The sequence below is a fragment of the Balaenoptera physalus genome (assembly GCF_965194825.1).
Source record: "Balaenoptera physalus genome assembly, chromosome: 17".
In the NCBI taxonomy this organism is placed as follows: Eukaryota; Metazoa; Chordata; class Mammalia; order Artiodactyla; family Balaenopteridae; genus Balaenoptera; species Balaenoptera physalus.
In genome coordinates, this window is record NC_138895.1 from 17,286,635 (window position 1) to 17,307,057 (window position 20,423).

The window sequence follows — 20,423 nt, forward strand, 5'->3', positions numbered from 1 at the left end:
TTAAAGTCTATTTTGTCTGAGATAGCTACTCCAGATCACCTATGTTTATTGTTTACATGGTAGCTCTTTTTCCATCCTTTTACTTCTAACCTATGTGTATCTTTAAAGTATTTCTTATACATAGCATAGAGTTAGATCTTGCTCTTTTATTCAACTCCACAGTCTCTACCTTTTAATTGCAATGTTTAATCATTGACATTTAATGTAATTTTTGCTATAGTACTGCCATTTTGATATTTGTTTTCTATGTCTCATATATTTTTCTCCCATTTTATTCCTCCATTACTGACTTATTTTGTGTTCAACAATTCTTTTAGCAGACCATTTTAATTCATTGGTAGATTGTTTTAATAAGTTATTTTCTTTGTGTAGTGATTACAGTGTTCATCTTCAACTTATCACAATCTACTTGAGGTTAATACTTATTTAATTCCAGTAAACTATAACAACTTTGCTCCAATACACCTCCATTTTCTCTCCCACCTTCATACTATCACTGTCATATGTAATACATTTATAGATGTATACTATATCTATGTATGTTATACACTTCAAAATAAAGTGTTATAATATTTACCATATTCAGTGCTCTTCATTTCTTCCTGTAGATTTGAGTTATTGTCTGGTATCATTTCCTTTCAATCTGAAGAACTTCCTTTAGAATTTCTTGTAAGGCAATTCTGCTTGAAAAAAATTATTAAGGGATGCTTTCGCTGGATGTAGAACTTTAATTCAACAGGTTTTTAAAGCACTTTGAATTTTATTACACTGCCTTCTGACCTCCATTGTTTCTGATGGGAAATCATCAAAATATCTTATTGTTGTTCCTCACTTGAGATTTTTGTCAATCTCAAAAGTTAATGATTGTCTATATCTTCCCATTTATAATATAATAAGCTTAGCATGCTTACATTTATTTCTTCCTGATTGTCCCTGTCATCCATATTAATATATCCAGTGTTTAGTTTCAGATTTTTAAAAATTATTTATAAAAATATTTAGACAATTGTGAATTGTATTATTATATTTTATATTACTGTTTCTCACAATCTTTATCATTCTTTTTCTTAGAGTCATATGAATTTTCTGGATTCCATATATAAGTAATTCTTCTAGAGAAGAAGAATTTGTTGAAGAGAAGTTGGTGGTAAAAAGTTCTAGGCTGTTGAGTGTCCAAAACTGTCCTTATTTTGGCTTCCTATTGGGTGATAGTTTAAATAGATATAAAACTCTTTCAAAGTCATTTTCCCTCTGAAATTTGAAGACTTTATTTTTCCCTTTCACCATCCATTTTTACAGATAAATTATATCAATCTGTTTCTCATTCATTTCTTGGTAATTTATTTTATTTTCTCTCCAAAACCTTTTAGGATTTTTATCTTATTCTAGGTGTTATGAAAATTTCACCAATATGCAACTCAGTGAAGGATTTCTGTTGTTTGCCTTGTTCTGAACTCTGTGGTTACTTCTAATCTAATGATTTTCTTTGGCTCTGGGAAATTGTCTTCCATTTTATTCAATATCATCATTTATATCCACAAGGTTAGGTATCTTTTCATGGCAGAAAGCAGAATGACACAACCAAAACTGGAACCAACAGTGGAATTGACTGGCTCATAGAACTAAAAAGACCTGTGATAATGTAGTACTAGTGTAAGACACAGATTGATCTGGGAATCAATGTTATGAAAGGTATTTCTCTCTTTCCTTCTATCTCTTTTCTCATCAAGAAAGAGAAATTTCTCTAATTATTTGAAGACTTTCACTCTTCCAAGTTCATGACCATTGGTACAATCACTGAATTTTATACCAGCTCTACAAAATTTCATGACATACCTTTGCCCTCCCATCTTTCCAGAATTCTTTAAGATGTCTAAATTGTTGGATGCATTGTTTTTTTTTGTTTTCCTACCTTGGTTTGGATTTACTCTTTATTAAAAACACATTGTTGTTATTTCATAGGTTTTCAGTTGGGAAAGAAGGTAGACGTGTGCTTAGACAACTATCTGAATCCATCGCTTTCTCTTATTTTCTCTGTAATTTTAAAAAATTCTATCCTGTTTACGCCAACTTGTGTGGAAAAGAGAAATTTTTTTGTATAGCACATCTTGAAATAATTAAGTTACATTAGAAGGAATTGGGTCTGGGAGGAAGGGAAGAAATGAATGTTCATGAGATTCTACTACTCCCTAGGCCATGTTGTTAGTTTGGTGACAGTGGAGTCCCAGATGGAAAATTCTGCTTAATACAGATAAATAGATAAGTTATACACATACATGCATGCATGCACAAAGACACACACACACATACGCATATTACTGTGGACACCTATGAAATGCTCTTTTCTACCAGGAATCAGAGAAATTCAGTGTACTTTGATACAGAGAAACCCAAGCAGATTCTGCTCTGTCTATACCTCCCGGAAGACCAACTGATAGACACAGATTACCCAAACCAGCACCATTCCAGGGCCCTTGGCAACTGTGGACTAGAGAGATTATTGGAGCAATTAATAAAAATGTGAATCCGATAAGATTATTTCAAATGTGAGATATTAAAAAAAGCTAATTAAGTTGGCTCCCTAAACAAAGAAAACCTTGCTAAGAGTCCCTTGTGTCATGGCAAATAGTATTTCAAATTTTAGAATAAAGCAAGATATATAAATTTATTTTACTTGTATTCTCTTCCTATAAATTGTATTCCATAACTTAATCAGATGGTGGAATTAATCTTTATGTTGTGAGTTTTTATTTCTAACTATTTAACCTGAAGCAACAGTCAAAATTTAAAATACATTTCCATGATATCTGCCAAAGAATGAGATAATGGTGGATTTCTCGTAGTAGCAGTATTATACTTTATAGGATTTGAAAGTACAGTGAAGCTCCCTGCTGATTATTAAAAGCCTCTATGGTGCAACTTTACCTGCTATCCACTAATTAATTTATACCAAGATCATTGTTGACTGGGGCAGTAAAAGTACAAAAGAAAGCACCTCTACTATTTACCTTAATAACTTTATTATATATGGAACCTTTTGAACACAAGGATATTTTAAATTAATATATGAAAATGTTTTATTGAATTTATCTTAAGTAGTTAACACAAATAATATCTGTAGTTCCAAGTCTGTCTTCAGTATATAGAGTTATTCTTGTTTTATTGTTTCAAGGATGTATTAACTTATCCCAGTCTGTGAAGAGAAAAACTTTTTAGGTTTCCAGGTCTTAATTAAACCTCTCAGTGAATTCTGGACAACCATAGCTCAAACAATTCAAATAAAATTATATGTAAAAATAAAGTTTTAATTTCATCCAATTCATGATGGGAACTAGGCCAAATTGGAACTAAGTAACATCAAATATAAAATGAGAACTTATATTCCTTACAGTTGAAACACAAACTAGCCTTTCAGATACATAATTAGTATTATTATTATATTAATTTCTTATGTCAGAAACCTTGACTCACCTAAGAGCTGAAATACATGCATTATCCTTTAAAAATATGAAAGTTACAAGATATTGAATAAAAATTATGCTTACCTTTATTCATGGAAATTGACATACTGTTTCTAATGTTACCCAGGCTTAGACATCCAAGTAGAGAGCTGTTCCTTTTCCCACACAGTCAATAGGTTACACCCACTTTTATAGTCCCATATAATTATACAAGGGGTGGTTCATTCTAAGAGTCAATATTATGCCTTTTTATTAGATTACCTTATATAAATGATGACTGAACACTAAGTTTTCATAATTTGAGTTTTGAAATTTGATTTCTGCCCACTGAAAAGGAGTCACCTAATTTAATTATTGCTTGTAAGTTTATCTCACCTACCACGGCCTCTTATAATATCACAAATCAAATTAGTTAAAAGTGGTAGCCTTAAGAGAATTATCTAGCTTCTGCGGGAAACTAATTACCATCCTTCTACTGAATAAAAGACAGAAGACCAAGAAAAGTATATAAAGGATTGCAACATTGTCATTTACCTATTAAAATGTGTAATATACCAGTAAATTGGGGACAAAACTGAATTATCCAGGAGAAAACTATCCAAAATAAAATGACAAAAGCCTCAAACCATAAGCATATATCTGGGTCTACCATAGATATGATTTGAAAAAAAATAAACTTCTAAAGAGAGTAATTAACAAGATAATTGTGAGAGCTGTAATGTCTTAAGTTAAGCTAGCTGCAGACATCAAACATGACAACTTGATTGGAGATGCTCCATTTGATGTGTTCTGTTTTCTGTCCCTAATTCATTTTTATTCACTCATTCAATTATTAATTCAGAAACATTTATTGAGCAGTAATTGTATGCTAGGTAGTATATTAGGATGTCCTAAGGAGCTGCGAATTTAATGTGAAAGAAAGAGAAGTAGATATTTGCACCAGAGTGTACAGTGTTAGCATAGGCTAACTGCGGGAATCAGAGTTGGTACCTCAATCACGCAAAGTCCAAAACAGGTATTCCCAATCAGCCAGAAACTTCTCTTCAAGTCGTGGTTCACAGACCAGGGATCCTGCTATAATCATCTAGTGGCTTCCCTTGTTGCCTTGTTTATTTGTATGAAGCCATGGGAGAAAGCATGGTCCAACTCTAGGGCACTGCTTTGGGCCAGGCCCATTGTGGCCACATGACCATAATAACTGCAAGGGAGTCTGGGAGATGTAGTTCCTAAGAGGAGAAAGAAATGTGCTTGCTGTTAGTCCTTCCGCACGTGCTGTGGGACCACAGCTATGGGTGGGAGGTTGCTCAGGGAAGGCTCTCTGAAGGAAGCAAAGCCCTTCTTATTTGATGAGTAGCGGCTAACGAGGAGAAAATTGGGGTGAGGAAGGAAGATGCATGGGAGCAAGATCAGTGCGGACAGAAGGAGGAGCAGGTGCAAATCACGAAAGTGAGAAAGGATGGTGAAATGAAGGCATTGCAAGCACATGGGTTCTCATGAGGGCGTAGAAGGAAAGGAGAGCGTGAAGGACCATGGATGCTTTGGTAATAGGGTTGTCCATATTGTAGGGCTTTAAACTCCAGGTGTTTGGGGAGATATCTCTAACAATACTGTAGGGGATGAAGCAAGCAAGCCAGAGTGGGGTCAATAAAATCGATATGGATGGCGTGGTGGTCAGAAAGTCAGAGAGGAAGAAACCCTGAACCATGGCCGTAGAAATAAAGAGGGGGTTAGGATTTATTAGACCTCTGGGACATAGACACTATGGAAGCTGGAGGACAATTTGAGGGTGAGATGAGTGGAAGTAGAGTTTCATACTTATTATCTCATTTCAGTGCTTTAGGTTTATTATCTCATTGAATTCTCATGACAGTTTATGAAAGTAGGTCCTTGATTTTCCCCTTTTTACAAATGAGGAAGCTTAGGCATAGCGTGGTAGACTGACTTTCCCAAAGTCAACATATGTGACTTTTAAGGACTGTTAGGGATAAAGATTCCCTAACATCTTTGGCTGCCAACTCTAACATTTAATAATCTCCACACATCAACAAGTTGCCTCACCTACTCCCTCCATCTCTCTACTCATGTAATTGTTATTTTCATCTGTAAACGCTGAGACTCCGTAGTCTCATTCATCCTGACTGTGCTCAATAAATACTTCCAGACAAATTGCCTGCCCAAGAGCAAACCCTTCCAGATATAAATTTCCTGTGTTGTGGTTTCAGAAAAAGAAACAAAGTAAAATTACGTTCTTGCTCAGGAAGGCACAGAATCAATCCAAATTAGGGTTAATATTGGACAAATTGTGTCTCACCCTCGTTGGGAGATTCCAAGCAGAGATCCAAGGGAGATAGCCAGTTAATCTCTAATAAAGGCCAAATTGAGAGTCAAGCTGAACATCATTACCCTCTTTCCTTAAACATCACTTCATAGATAAACAACAAGATCCTACTGTATAGCACAGGGAACTATATTCAATATCTTAACATAACCCATAATGGAAAAGAATCTGGAAAAGAATACCCATATATAATGGAATCACTTTGCTGTACACCAGAAACTAATACAACACTGTAAATCAACTACACTTAAATTAAAAAAAAAAAATCCCTTCACTACTATTGGAAAAACCAAGATAAATATCACAGTTTTCTTGTACATCTAACAGCATTTAAAATAAATCTCAGTGTACTAATTGAAATAAAGTATTGGAATGAATATATGGCTAAACATTAATCTCCCATTTTAAATGATGCATTCATTCAATTAACATTTGCTAAAGACCCTCTGGGCTAGATACTGGAGACACAAGAAAGAAAGACATGGTTTCTGGCCTGAAGACCTTCTCCTAGAGGGAAAAGCAGTTGGTGTGTTAACAGGAGTCAACGGATGGTGGAGAAGCCATTTGAGGGCAAAGAAATAGTATGGATAAAGGCTTGAGAACCTGAAAGTCAGATATAAGTTTTTCAATGATCTTGGAGCATAAAACTGAGCAGTGAGTGTCTACATAGGTAAGTAGCAGTGAGATTGTCAAGGGCTTTATCTCTCACCTTGTAGATTGTGTGAGACACCAAAAAGGTGCAGCAACCCAATTTGCTTCTTAGAAAAATCAAGCTGCTCACGTGAGGAATGGGTTGGATGGCACAAAAACTAAAGATGGGGGACCAGTTAGGTGGTCCTAACAGGCAGGTGATGATACAACTATGATTGGGGGCAATAGAAATGCATTGGCCTCCTCTGCTTATCTCTTCTTATCCTCCTATTGCTTCCCAGCACTATCTTCCTTTCACTTTTTCTCCTGCACCCTGCATTTCTAGATTTATGTTTTTTCTCTTGGGTGAGCATCCTTTAATGAGGATTCCAGTCACATTCATGGGAATAATCTGATCCAATTCCATCCATCTGTTCAAACAGTAAAAATCTGCTCCCCTTATAGACCACACTTCCAGAAGATGCTGGCCAATTTGGCCAGCTTCAGGTACAAGGACACCAAGGATGCACTGCACACCTCAGACTTTGGTGAACGCTGTTTGAACTGCTAATTTTCTTTCTGTGCAGATGTTAATCTTCCAATAGGATTAATAGAGCAGGCGTTTATATTACCAAATGTTGCCCGATTATCCTTAAAGTTGCCTCATCACAATTTCACAGTGTTGCTGCCTAGTCACAAGGGTGTCTAGTCATATGAAAAGTTTAAAACATCAGGAAAGCTGTCTTAGCAAATGAAGTAAATATTTGGGGGGAAGATAAACTCAGATGTGTTTGTTCCAGAATAGTCATCACGATAAAGTCTCCATTTGTTGATTTTTCCTTCTTTCAGTGGACTTTCGTGCTGTCTTTTGGAGTTCTTTCATACATTTTTACAGAGTTATTTTATTTAGATTTCCAGAAAATTACTTGGTGATCTGGTGTATAAAGATGAAATATCATCAGAGGTAAATATGATTTTAATTATTTTTTATGGTTGTGATGAAATTGCACTGTTAACACTCCTTTCTACCCATTCTTTGTAGTATTGTAGGATTGAAAATGTCTGCTCAAATGTTATCCTTATCTCAACTAATGCATTTATCTAGAACAAGTTTACTAAAGTGACATGACTTATGAGCCTTCCACAAAATAGATAGAGTATATTGTTATGTCTGTGCACTAAAAGTGTTAATAAATAAGTTGTTTTTATTTGTTTTTCTTGCTTTCCATGTTGATTTCTGTTGTCTTACATCTGGCATATAACACACGTTGATGAATGCAAGGTTGGAAAACACACGTGAGGACTTTGTTCAAAATGGTGCATGGCAGACAACCACGATGCAACCCAGGAGAGGTGAATTCCATTCCATCTTTTTCTTTGATAATACTGAGTTTTATTTGATAAGCACAGGGACTAAACCATAATATGTCTAAACTAATTGTGGTAATCCCATTCCACTTTGCCAGTGATTGGTTTGGGTATGAACAACTAGAACTTGAGACATGAGAAGGTTGGCTGGGAGGGTGGTGGGCTTCTGAGAATAATTTAACTCCTTGATTGAAGGAGAGGGAGGACCCTATGACAGGCACTTTTCTTTCTGCCTCCCTCCTTTCTTTAGCTTTGGACATTGTCATATGAGGATTTAATGTTGGAGCTGTGGCAATTATTTTGTGACATGAGGCAAACTGCATGAGAATGGAAACTGGCATGCTAAGAATGGTACTTAAGGATGAACAGAATCTGTCTGTGACAATGTCATTGAGCTACTGAACCAATCTTGGAATTGCTCTACTCTGTACTTTTTGTTAATATAACAATAAAGACTTTTTTTCTTTGAAGTTAACAACAGTACTTCTCTTTAGATTCTTGGATCCAGTTTCAGTGTTTGGCAGAAGAGGTTTCTGCACACCAACAATTCTCCAGACACCACCAGGGTGTCCTACAATTCAACTCAATTCTGTCACTGTCTACCTGGAGATAGCATCAGATTCCACAGGTTAGGGGCTCAATCCCACAATACTGCCCCCCCATTTCAGGTGCCAGTAGCAAGCCCAGGTTGTCACTTGTGCTTCTGACCTGCAGGCTACGGATTGGAGGTTCCAATGACCCCCTTGTTGGACTTCAGATGACAGTCATAAGTCCAGGTTGTTACCTGTACTTCCAACTGGCTATCAATCAGAGGTTCCTACTACCCCCTCCTAGGGTTCTATTAATTTGCTAGAGCAGCTCACAGAACTCAGAGATACATTTTACTTACTAGATTACTGACTTATTATAAAAGGATATAACTCAGGAACATCTGGATGAAGACATGCATAAGCCAAGGTTATGGGGAAAGGGTGTGGAGCTTCTGTGCCCTCTTCAGACTTTCCACAAATCTCCACATGTTCACCAACCTGGAAGCTCCCCAAACCCTCTCCTTTTGGGTTTTAATGGAGGCTCCATTACATAAACATGATAGATTAAATCATTGGCCATTGGCAATTGACCCCAATCTCCTCTCCTCTCCCTGAGGGTCAGTGGGGTGGGACTGAAAGTTTTAACCCTCTAATCACGTGGTGATCTGACAACCAACCCCCATCCTTATCTACCTGCTTTCCAGAAATCACATTAACAGTACAAAAGATACCTGTATAGCGCTCACCATTTAGGAAATTCCAATGGTTTTAGAAGCTCTGTTCCAGAAAAGGGGACAAAGACCAAATATATATATTTTTTATTATAAATCACAATATCACACCTTCTAATACATAGCCTCTCACAATTTCTCACTAATGACACAGGAAGAGTCATTCTAAAACTACTCATTCTAAAAACAAAACAACATCAAAAAGCCCTTATCATTACCCTTTCCCCTTTATTAAAAATGGCACAAATTTGGAAGATGTCTCTTGGTTGCTGGAAGAGGAAACCAATTAAAATCAAAAAGAGATTAGCTCCAAAATTTTGGCTTTACTTTTTATTGGGGGCTGGAGAACTCATTACCTATATTATCAAGAATAAAATCAACTAGGGACTTCCATGGTGGTCCAGTGGTTAAGACTGCACTCCCAATGCAGGGGGCGGGGGTTTGATCTCTGGTCGGGGAACTAAGGTCCTACATGCCGCGTGGCGCAGCTGAAAAAAAGAAAAAAACAAACACACACAAAAGAAGAATAAAATCTGCTAGCAGGAGTTTCTTCCATGGCCTGCTTACCTTTTGCAGAGGCCAATTACAGTGAGGGAAGAATCAGAATTGATAACTTTGCCAAAGTACTCCTCTGCTTTTGTCACCATAAAAGTTTATTCATTGAAAAGTTATCCAGGAAAACATCATTGTATTTCAAGGGCTTAGGCCAACTTCCTTAATGATGACTCAAGGATTCCAACATCAAGACATGTTGAGTAAATATAGGCCATGGTAATACAAAGGAGAGTATCATTGGTGCAAACATCCTGTGCTCAAGAAGCACCATAATTCCTTTATACAAATGTCCAAACCACAGCAATAAACATGCCCTGTGTATTATATATGTCACTTGAATCCACAAAGCTATAATTTGCTATAGAAAGCAAAATTTCCATTTTGTGCCTTTATTGTCTTCTGAGCCTTCTTACAATTGTAAAGTCAAATATTGATTTTTAAAAAGCAATTTCATCTAATATATTTGTTCACACACATCATTCTGAAAATAGAATATTGTAAAAGACTTTTAACAAAACTAGAAAACTATTATCTTAGAGAGCCATAGGAAAGGGGGTCATTTTAAACATAGAGTTTGAATGTGTGTGTGTGTGTGTGTGTGTGTATCTAACATTCAGGAAGCATTGTCATTTATTCATTAAACAAACCATTAGTAAAAAACTAAACTTTCTTATATGTATATAGATGTTGGTACGGTTGAACTAACAGATGAAAAAAATGTCAGGAAAACATGTGGGAATCAGATCCCACATGGAATGGACTTCATTCAATAAGAGTGATTGCAAGTAGAACGAACTTCTCTAGCTATTAAAAACAAACAAAAAAAACAAACAAAAAAACTGTATATATGCTCTGTTTGGAAACTTGAATGCTGATGTATTTTTTATAATATCAAGGAATTATTGTCTATTTTTTAGTCTGATAATGTTACTGTAGCTATGTTTTTAAAAGAATCCTTATGATCTAGAGATATTAACTAAAATATTTACAGCTGAAATGAATGATATAATGTCTGGAATTTGCTTCAAAGCAATATGGGAAGTGAGAAGTGGGAGTATCTTTGAAACAAAATTAGTCATAAGCTGATCATTGTAGCTGAGTAAGATTACATGGATACATGATGGCTCATTTTACTGTTTTGCCTACTTTTTAAAAAATTTGTAAGGGAAATCTCAATATCCATGAAGTGAACACACCTGAGTAACTGGCATCCAGGTGAAGAAAGGCAATATTACCAGAACCTCAGAAGACCCCACATGAATCCCCACCACCACTTTCCCAAGGCTGATCATTATCCTGGCTTCTTGCAGCATATCTTTGCTAACTTATGTGATTTATGTAAATGGAACACTCCTGTGTGCCTTGGTTTTTCATTCAATATTAGGATGAGATATTTGGGAATTGTTTAGGTAGTTGTAAATCATTCATTCTCATTGCTACATATATTCCAATGTGTGAATATACCACCATTTACTGACCCATTCTACTATTGACTGACATTTGGAATTTTCAGGTTTTTTACTGTTACAAATTAGTGTCACTATAATAATTCTATTTCATGTCCTCTGATGAACATATGTTCATATTTTTGTTGTTTAGCATATTTGTTGTTGAGAATAATTAGGTCATAGGGTGCGTATCGTTCAGTTATAACAAATAGCACTAAACTACCTTCCCAAGGGATTATACCAATTTATATTCACACCTGCATTGTCTAAGTGTTCCAGTTTATCCACATCTTTGCCTATACTTGATATTTTTTATCTTTTTCATTTTTTATTTCTGGCAGGAGTATTGTGATATATTGTGGTTGAATTTGCGATTCCTTGAAAACAGTAAAGTTGAACATTTTATTATAGGTTTACTGGCTCTTTGGATATCCTCATTTGTGATGTATATGTTAAAATATTTTATCAATATTTTTGGTATGTCTATGTTTTTCTTATTGATTGGTAAGAGTTCTTTGTATGTTGTGGATAAAGGTCTTTTTTCAGGTACATGTAAGAGAGTATTGTCCTCCACTGTGTGGGTTGTTGTTATACTCTCTTAGAGGTGTCTTTTGATACACAGAAGTTCTTAATTTTAACATAATCCACTTGATCAACTTTTTCCTTTATCTTTAATGCTTTCTGTGTACTATTTTAAACAATCCAAGTCACAAAGATGACTTTTTTCTAAAAGGTTTGACACTTTCCATGTCACATGTAGATCTATAATAATCTATATGAACTTGATTTTTATATATGGTGTGAGATGGGAGTCAAAGTTCACTGGTCCCTCATACGGACATCTGATTAACCCAGCACAGTTTTTGGGTTTTTTTTTTTTTCATTTTTATTGGAGTCTAGTTGATTTCCAATGTTGTGTTAGTTTCAGGTATACAGCAAAGTGAGTCAGTTATACATATACATATATCCACTCTTTTTAAAATTCTTTTCCCATATAGGCCATTAGAGAGTATTGATTAGAGTTTCCTGTGCTATACAGTAGGTCCTTATTAGTTATCTGTTTTATATATAGTAGTAGTGTGTGTATGTCCATTCCAATCTCCCAATTTATCCCTCCTACCCCTTACCTCCTGGTAACCATAAGTTTGTTTTCTACATCTGTAACTCTTTTTTTTTTGTTTTGTAGATATGTGGAATCTAAAAAAAATGGTACAACTGAACCCAGCACAGTTATTTCAAAGCTGTTTTTGTCTAGTGCACTGCTAGGTCAGCTTTGCCATAAAGCAGCTGCCTAAATTTTTATAGGTTTATTTCTGGATTCTCTATTCAGTCCTCCCATTCAGCATGCTTATACTTTTGCACAATATTTTGTCTTAATACTGTTGATGGAATTTTAATATCCTTGTCTGTTAACCCCAATATCAGGATCATTCATGGATCAGCTCTCTGTCAAGTAATTGTTGATCACATGTGAGATAAAATGAACAATAAAGAACTATATAGGCTCTAATGTTAAAAGACCATAAAGGTTGTAGTTGAAGTATTTTCCCATCAAAGAGATTTCCATATTTCCTTTCTCAGGAAAAGAGAGAGAACAGATGAATATTTCAATTCAGTCAACGATTTTGCTGAGTCAGGCCTGGGTTGCATTTAATAAGACTCATTCTTATTCACATCGATTTTAAAGGCATGTCCTTTCTGGGATATTAATTGAGATTTTTTTTGGTGCTTGCCTCCTTAGACTTGAAACATTGTAGGAGATTTATTTCTGCCTTCAGAGGTTCTCAGGTGATCTTTTTAGATCCTCACCCCACACAGCTTTACATTTTGTCAAGGATCTTGAAGAATACTGGCTGTTGTTTTTAGACAGTGAAACTACCCAGGATCCCACTCTGCCTTTTAAAAGTGCTTTTGGATTTCTCCTCAGCCTCCTGTATAGACCTAGAACTCAGAAAATGGCTCATGGGGAAATTTACCATTCAGTAGAACCCCTTCCATCTCCCATGTATTACTCTAGCCCCACGTAACCAGTAAAAGCTTTGCAGGTCTCTCTTTCCTCCTATAAATCTCCTCTGGGTATTCTAACCTCTACCTTCTGCCCATGTTCAGAATTTTTAAATACTCCCAGAGGGAAAAATACCTGACCCTCATCAGCATACTTTGGAAGGGTCTCATCTCTCCATAATTTCAATTGATTTTATCTTTGTTACTTCCACAGCTCAATGATACCTTTCAAAATCTGGTTTGCATTATTTATCTGACTTTTTCTAGTTGTTTCAGTAGGAGGGTTAGTCTGCTGTTACTCCATGCTAACCATATGCCTATTCCAGCTACTTTTCAGAATGTATAAAATTTCCCACAATGAAGTGTAGAAAGAAAAATGTCTTTACAGAACAGTTGGGCTAAGTCCTACAGGATAGAAGTGTTCTCATCAAGAAGGAATAAATAATGTGTTTGAGGGGTAATATTCAATGCTTCATCCATATGGTTACTGGCAATGACCTCTGTCTCTCCCTAAAAGCATTAATGAAGCATCAGTCTGTAGAACAGAAGTTGAATTTCACAATCTTTGTTTAAGAATCTTTCCTTCATAGGGCAAGAAACCAGGGGGAAGAAATTGATGGTATCCAGAAGAATGCACCAGAAAAGGAAGGCAAAAAGTGATCTCTCACTATCCAGGAAGAAGTAACGTTACGTCTCAGTGGGAAGTAAGCAACTGCAGCCACTGAGGAAACATTATAAAGGGAGCAAAAAAAGGCAAAATGTTGGTAATAATAAAATCGACTGATGGGGACTTAATGCTAGCACAAGGCTGGTGTTTCCCTATATATAATCTGTTCCAGCAAATGAAAGACAGAGCAAATTCTATTGGTCAAGCTTTGGTTTTGCCTGCAGCCAACCTTTGATCTTGTCTGCAAAAAGCAAAGCCAAGTAATTGAGGGAAAAGAATATATGGTAAGTCTTTGGAAGGTCTTAATTGCAAGTTACAGACTCCAACCTCAATTCTCTTAAAAAGGCAGTATATTGGTTCTAGCCAAAGTGAAATCAGTTTCAGGCATAGACCAAGAATAGTGGAAAATGAATCCTCAAATGAAAATTGTGGCTCTCTCTGAAAAATTTCGGGGAAGGTGGATGGTGGGAAAGCCAATCACAAACGTCCACCTCAAAATATACCAAAGAAACAACTGTACAATTGCTAAAGTGGTTATTTTGAATTTCACCTGTCATGGACTCCCTTGAGATTCTGATAAAAACTACACACTATTTACCTAGGAAAATATTATATGTAAATACATGAATAAATCATACCATTTTAGGTGGTTCCCAGACTCCCTGAAATCCACTATCGTCCCATGAATCTATGGGGCCATAACTCTTCAAGTTGTATAATAACGGGAATGAGGTAACTACGATCTTTCACAAATAATTTATTCAGGATCTTTGATTCCTGGAATAATATGTGTTGTATTAAATTATCTCTTAGGGACTTCAGATTATCTTTTTTTCTCTAAAAACAATTCTATTTTTACTATGTGGAGGAATGCATCCCATTCACATTAGTGTATAAACTATCTAGCTGCGGTAATATTCTAAAATTTTCAGAATTAAAAATGCCTGATTTTGGGGCTTTCCTGGTGGCGCAGTGGTTGAGAATCTGCCTGCCAATGCAGGAGACACGGGTTCGAGCCCTGGTCTGGGAAGATCCCACATGCCACGGAGCAACTAGGCCCGTGAGCCACAATTACTGAGCCTGCGCATCTGGAGCCTGTGCTCGGCAATAAGAGAGGCCGCGATAGTGAGAGGCCCGCGCACCGCGATGAAGAATAGCCCCCGCTTGCCACAACTAGAGAAAGCCCTCGCACAGAAACGAAGACCCAACACAGCCATAAATAAATAAATAAATAAACCCAAAAGTTTAAAAATAAATAAATAAATAAATAAATAAACAGTATTATAGATTCACGTTTTTAAAAAAAATGCCTGATTTTATTTAGTTATTAATTGTTTCCAAGAAAAATAAATATAAGAAAGCTTGTAACACTCTTAGGAAATAATGAAACTCAGCTGATAGATGCACCATCACTCATTTGAGTGTATCAGTAAGATTTCTGAATGAAAAAATCTCTCCCCTTCCAACATTTCTGTAATATTATTATTTTAACCGTGCTAGACACTTTTTGGTACACATTGTTTTGCTTTTTACCCCCAAATATAATGTATTGCATTAGGAGAAAATAGTTGTCAAATACACTGCTCACATATTAAAGTTATGATTTAGCTTTAAAAAGTACACACATGACACAGAAATCAAGATGTCTGCCACACCTGGGGCACTTTCAAGACAGCCAAGGTTTCAGATATATATGTATGCATAAGTGAATGACTTTGTTGTACACCTGAAACTAACACGACACTGTGAATCAACTATACTTCAAGAAATAAAGGAAAAAGAAAGGGAGAGAGAGAGGGAGGGAGGAAAAAAGGAAACCAAGGTTTGCCCTGTGTATATCCTTTGCAATTACAGCTTATGGGACTAAAGGAAAAAATTTAAGAGCAATGAAATAATACGTTGAAAGGGGAAAAATGACTGTGTCCATCGCATTACATCTTTCAAAATGTGAGTTAATACCAAGAGCATGAGATTTTGAGCAGCGGATTTTGAAATCAAATATATGTTTACTGTAAAATCCTGAGGTGAAATCTGAGAGGTCATCTCAATGGATGAAAGATTTATTTAGCTGAGTGAGGCTACTGAAAAACAAAGAGATAAGAAAATAGAAACTATGCATAAGCAGAGGCTGCTCAAAGGTTTTCAAACATTTTTTTTTTTTCCAGCAACAATCGTCTTTCTAAGAAGAGTTTGCCCAGAATCCCAGTCTGCACGGTGGGGAAAGATAAAACTACACTGCTTGAATCCAGGGTAGGGGACCTCAAACCCTTTTTAAACAGCTTCCAACTCACTATGGCAGCCCCCGCAGGGCAGCAGGGGAAACGTATGACATTACAAAGAACACTTTGAATACCATCGAGGTGGAGAAGAAAAATACAGAGAAAAGTATCATATGTGTCATTGCTCACAGGGTGCTAGAGAATGGAGTAGATGCTGAGAGAGAAGCAAGACACACTGTAAGAACTTGCTGGTCAGCCCAGGATGTTGCAGGAAGGTCTCTGATCTCCCAAGAGACTCAGGATCCCACTGACTCTCTAGTTCCTGCTTCACTTCCCATCCAAGTGTGGCCTAAAACAAACATCAGTTTGCTTTTTTTAAAATCTGAATCTTTATTGATCTGAGTTATTTCTGCATCTTACAAAATGGGAACAGATTTCATTTTTATTATCTTGGTCGCTGAATCAACTGCTTGTCTTTGGCAAATTGTTTCAACCTAATTGTTACTCTATGACTCTTGAAAAATTTTGAGCAGTTTAATTAAAGGCGACAGATAACGGAATGTATAAAGAATATACCATCATCATTCATTCATTCATTTAACCAACATCATTTGGGTCAGTTCTGTGCTAGGCCCTTTGCTGGATGCTGGGGATACAGTGGTATGCAATTACGACAGTGCCCCTGCCATGATTATTTTTATCATTTAAAAAAAAAGTAGGAAGAGAGACAGGAGGCAGAGAAATCATTTGACATTGGTCCATGGTCTTACAATTTCTGAGAACATTAATTTCTTAAGTTCATCTTCATCATCGCTATAATATGATGAATAGCATTATAGTGAGGTAGATTGTGTAGAGGTGATGAGTGTGGTCTCTGAAGCCCAAATACTTGGATATAAACCACAACTGCCATTTCCTAGCTGTGGATCGTGGGCAAGTTTCTTAATCATTCTGTTCTCTTTCTGAAAAAAATGGATAAAATAATAGTACCTATCTCATTGGATTATAATGAAAATTAACTTTTTGATAACCTAGTACTTCAAATAATAAATGGTCAATAAATGTTAACTATTATAACTTTTCTTTCACTTTTATTGATTGCACCAGAATATTGAATGAATGAGTTTGAATGAATTGAATGAAGTTATCCAAAATATATTTGCCTTAATCCTACCTTTCCATGCTTGTTCTTAAACAATATTTTTTTACATAATTGCAGTGAAATAACAGCAAATAATCGTTAAATGAATAAATACATAATTATTTATCATGTAGAACACATTGCTAGACTCACTGAGGAAAAGCCTGGAACTATTCAAGACAAATCCTGACCTTATGGATTTCACAGTCAATTTGAAGAAATAAGATTTGTAAATAAAAGAAACGAATAACCCAGGGCAATGGTACTAAAGTATTGTTACAGGAATTTGGTGGAGGAAGAGATTGCTGTAGGCTTCGGAGAGGGTTCAAATAAGTTTGTCCTTGAAAGATTGGAGCTGTACCAGCCCATGCAATACCATTACCATATGGGGCTATGGAGTACTGGAAATGTGTCCATCTGAATTGAATGTGCTGTAAGTGTAAAAAAACATATCAAGTTTCAACCACTTTCAGTTAGAAAAAAAACAATTAGGATATATTTTTACTAACTGCATTGATTATATGTTGAGACAATAATATTGTGGATATGTTGGAATAAAAATTGAATTATAAAATAAATGTTTCCCGTTTCTTTTAACTTTTCAAACAGTGGCTCTCATTATATTTCTATTAGGCAGTGCTGGATTGGAGGAACAGATTGACAGATCAGTAGAGGTGAGATGAAGGTTTCTAGTTACTTGAACTAGTTATTTAACTTCCTTCGGATTGCAAATACAAAGGTAGAACAAGGTGATGTTACAGACAGTTTGAAGCTAGTTTGGTGTTGCATGACTCTTAGGTCCTTTTCAGTGGATAACAGTAGTCATAACAAAGACTGCCAAGGTGTAGACACTCCTCCGCTACCTTCTTACCAACTTATAATGCAAGAAAGTCTCAGACCAAATTCTACCCATAGACATTCATTATAACAAATTCTTTAAGCTCTATGAAACCCAGCTCTGTCCACCATTCCCATCTGAGCATCCTTGAGGCAGACATGAAAACATTCCACAGGCAAGATTCAATCAACACTAGGAAAATAGAAATCTTCCTAATGAATGGTTGGCCACAGGACCATTGAAGGATCCATCCATCCGCGAGAGTTATCACTAAGGGTGCAGAGCACAGGCCACCCTGGGAGTCATGAGATACTCTCTTGGGATGGGTTTTAAAAAGCAGGGATTAGGAGGAGGGGTCTGTACCTATGACCGCCTCATCCCATACAGAGACGTTCCGGTGCTCTAGCATTTTCAGATTACAAAGGTAATTGTAGGTCATCTGGATAAGGAATGTCTTCATCTTACATCATTAAAAATACTTACTGGGAGTGCTTTTTATAAAAGTAAATATACTTTCTTCTAAAGCTTTGGAATAGGATTGAATATATCAAGAAGGGACTTTTGCTTCTAGTGTCTTACAAGACTCGATTTGCCTCAAATGACAAAATGTACCAACAGTGGCTCACAATTACTGCCATTAGTTGGGATTTGCCAAATAACTTCTTTTTTTAATTTAATTTTTATTTTATATTGGAGTATAGTTGATTTACAAAGTTGTGTTTGTTTCAGGTGTACAGCAAAATGATTCAGTTAGGAAGTTGGGATTAACATACACACACTACTATATGTAAAATAGGTAATCAACAAGGACCTACTGTACAGCACAGGGAACTCTACTCAATATTCTGTAATAACCTATATGGGAAAATAATCTGAAAAAGAATGGGTATGTGTATATGTATAACTGAATCAAATAACTTCTGAGGATCTGTTCTCATCTCGACCGACCTTGGGAAATCTCTTCTCCTCCTTCATCATTGCTGTTGAACTCTGTGAGGAAAACCCTTTATATTTCACTGCTGCATCAGCTTCCAATTACTGTTGCTGTTCCCCCGGCCCATCCCCCCAGGTTTCTACATTATTACTCTTCAGCATGTCAATAGGGTTGAGGTTTTCTTCAGCACTTTTCTGAACAAGAAACTTCAATTCACTGTGAGAAGCTTAATAATATTAAAACTGTGCTCTCAGCACTTTTCACGTTCCAAGGGCTTAATGCTGCCCATCAGGGTTCTGGTGGGGATGAGGTTTTTAAAACCCATTAGCTTTCCAAAAGCATCCCCCTGCTTCCTTGGATTCAGATCATTTGCACACTTTTCCTCTGAGAGTGGCCCCAGTAACAAGGGAATCAGCTCAGCTGAGTTCCTGAAATTAAACCATTAGAAAAAATTTTCTCTAAGTCCGCCTTGATCTCAGGTCCAACTTTTTACAGAAATCTCAATTTCAGCTTTTCTCAGATACAATTTCTATCAAATTTTATTTGGAAAGTCACCTCATCTTGACATTCAGTCACATAAATTAGGTTATATTGGAAAGCAATGAGAATAAAAGGTTCTTTGGGGGGGGCAGAAGTTAAAAATATATTTTCAGGATCTGGAATTTATGAGTACCTTTTTTTTTTTAATTTTACATTTTCAAGTGAAATATAATTGACTTATAACAATGTGTAAGTTTAAGGTGTACAGTGTGTTGATTTGATACATTAATATATCTCAAAAAGTCTAGCACCATAGTATTAGCTAACACATCTATCACATCACATAATTTTCATTGCTTTTTGTTTTTGTGATGGGAACAATTAATCTAGTCTCTTACCAACTTTGTAATTTATAATACAATATTGTTGACTATAATCACTATGCTGTGCATTAGCTCTCCAGGTGTTCTTTATCTACTTGTTCTAAGCTTGGATCCTTAAAAACATATCCCCAATGTCCCCACCTCCCAGCCTCTGAGGGATTAATATCAGAAATATATCAAGAACTCATACAACTTAATAAAAAAACAAAGAATCCAAGTTTTTTAAAAGGGGGCAGAGAAACTGAGTAGCCATTTTCCCAAAGAAGACATCAAAATGGCCAAGGAATACATGAAAAGATGCTCACCATAACTAATCAGGAAAATATAAATCAAAATCACAATGAGATATTACTTCAGACCTCTTAGAAGAGCTATCATCAAGAACACAAGTAATCACATGTACTGGAGAAAGTAGAACCCTTGCACATTGTCGACAGAACTGTAAATTGTACAGCTGATGTGAAAAAACAATATGGAAGTTCTTCAAAAACTTAAAAATAGAACTACCCTGTGATTCAGAGATTCCACTTCTGGATATATATATATAGCCCCAAAATGAAAGCAGAATCTTGAAGAGATATCTGGCTCCCATGTTTCTTGCAGCACTATTCACTATAGTGGACCTATGAAAGCCAAGTGTCCTTCAACAGATGAATGGATAAAGAAACGGTAATATGTATAACAGAATATTATTCA

The 20,423-nt window shown here is 36.0% G+C and overlaps 1 protein-coding gene across 1 annotated transcript in view; it reads right to left on the reverse strand.

The window, feature by feature from the left end:
* The window catches only part of TRPA1 (transient receptor potential cation channel subfamily A member 1), a 77,458-nt gene extending 60,719 nt beyond the window's left edge, over positions 1-16,739 (reverse strand). Inside the window, exons 1-2 of the mRNA XM_082432662.1 lie at positions 15,043-16,739; positions 578-14,676 (exon numbers count right to left, since the gene is read on the reverse strand). Of these exons, the coding sequence (XP_082288788.1) occupies positions 578-632 (55 nt within the window). The 5' untranslated portion in view covers positions 633-14,676; positions 15,043-16,739. The remainder of the gene's footprint in view (positions 1-577; positions 14,677-15,042) is intronic.
* Positions 16,740-20,423: the final 3,684 nt, after the last annotated feature.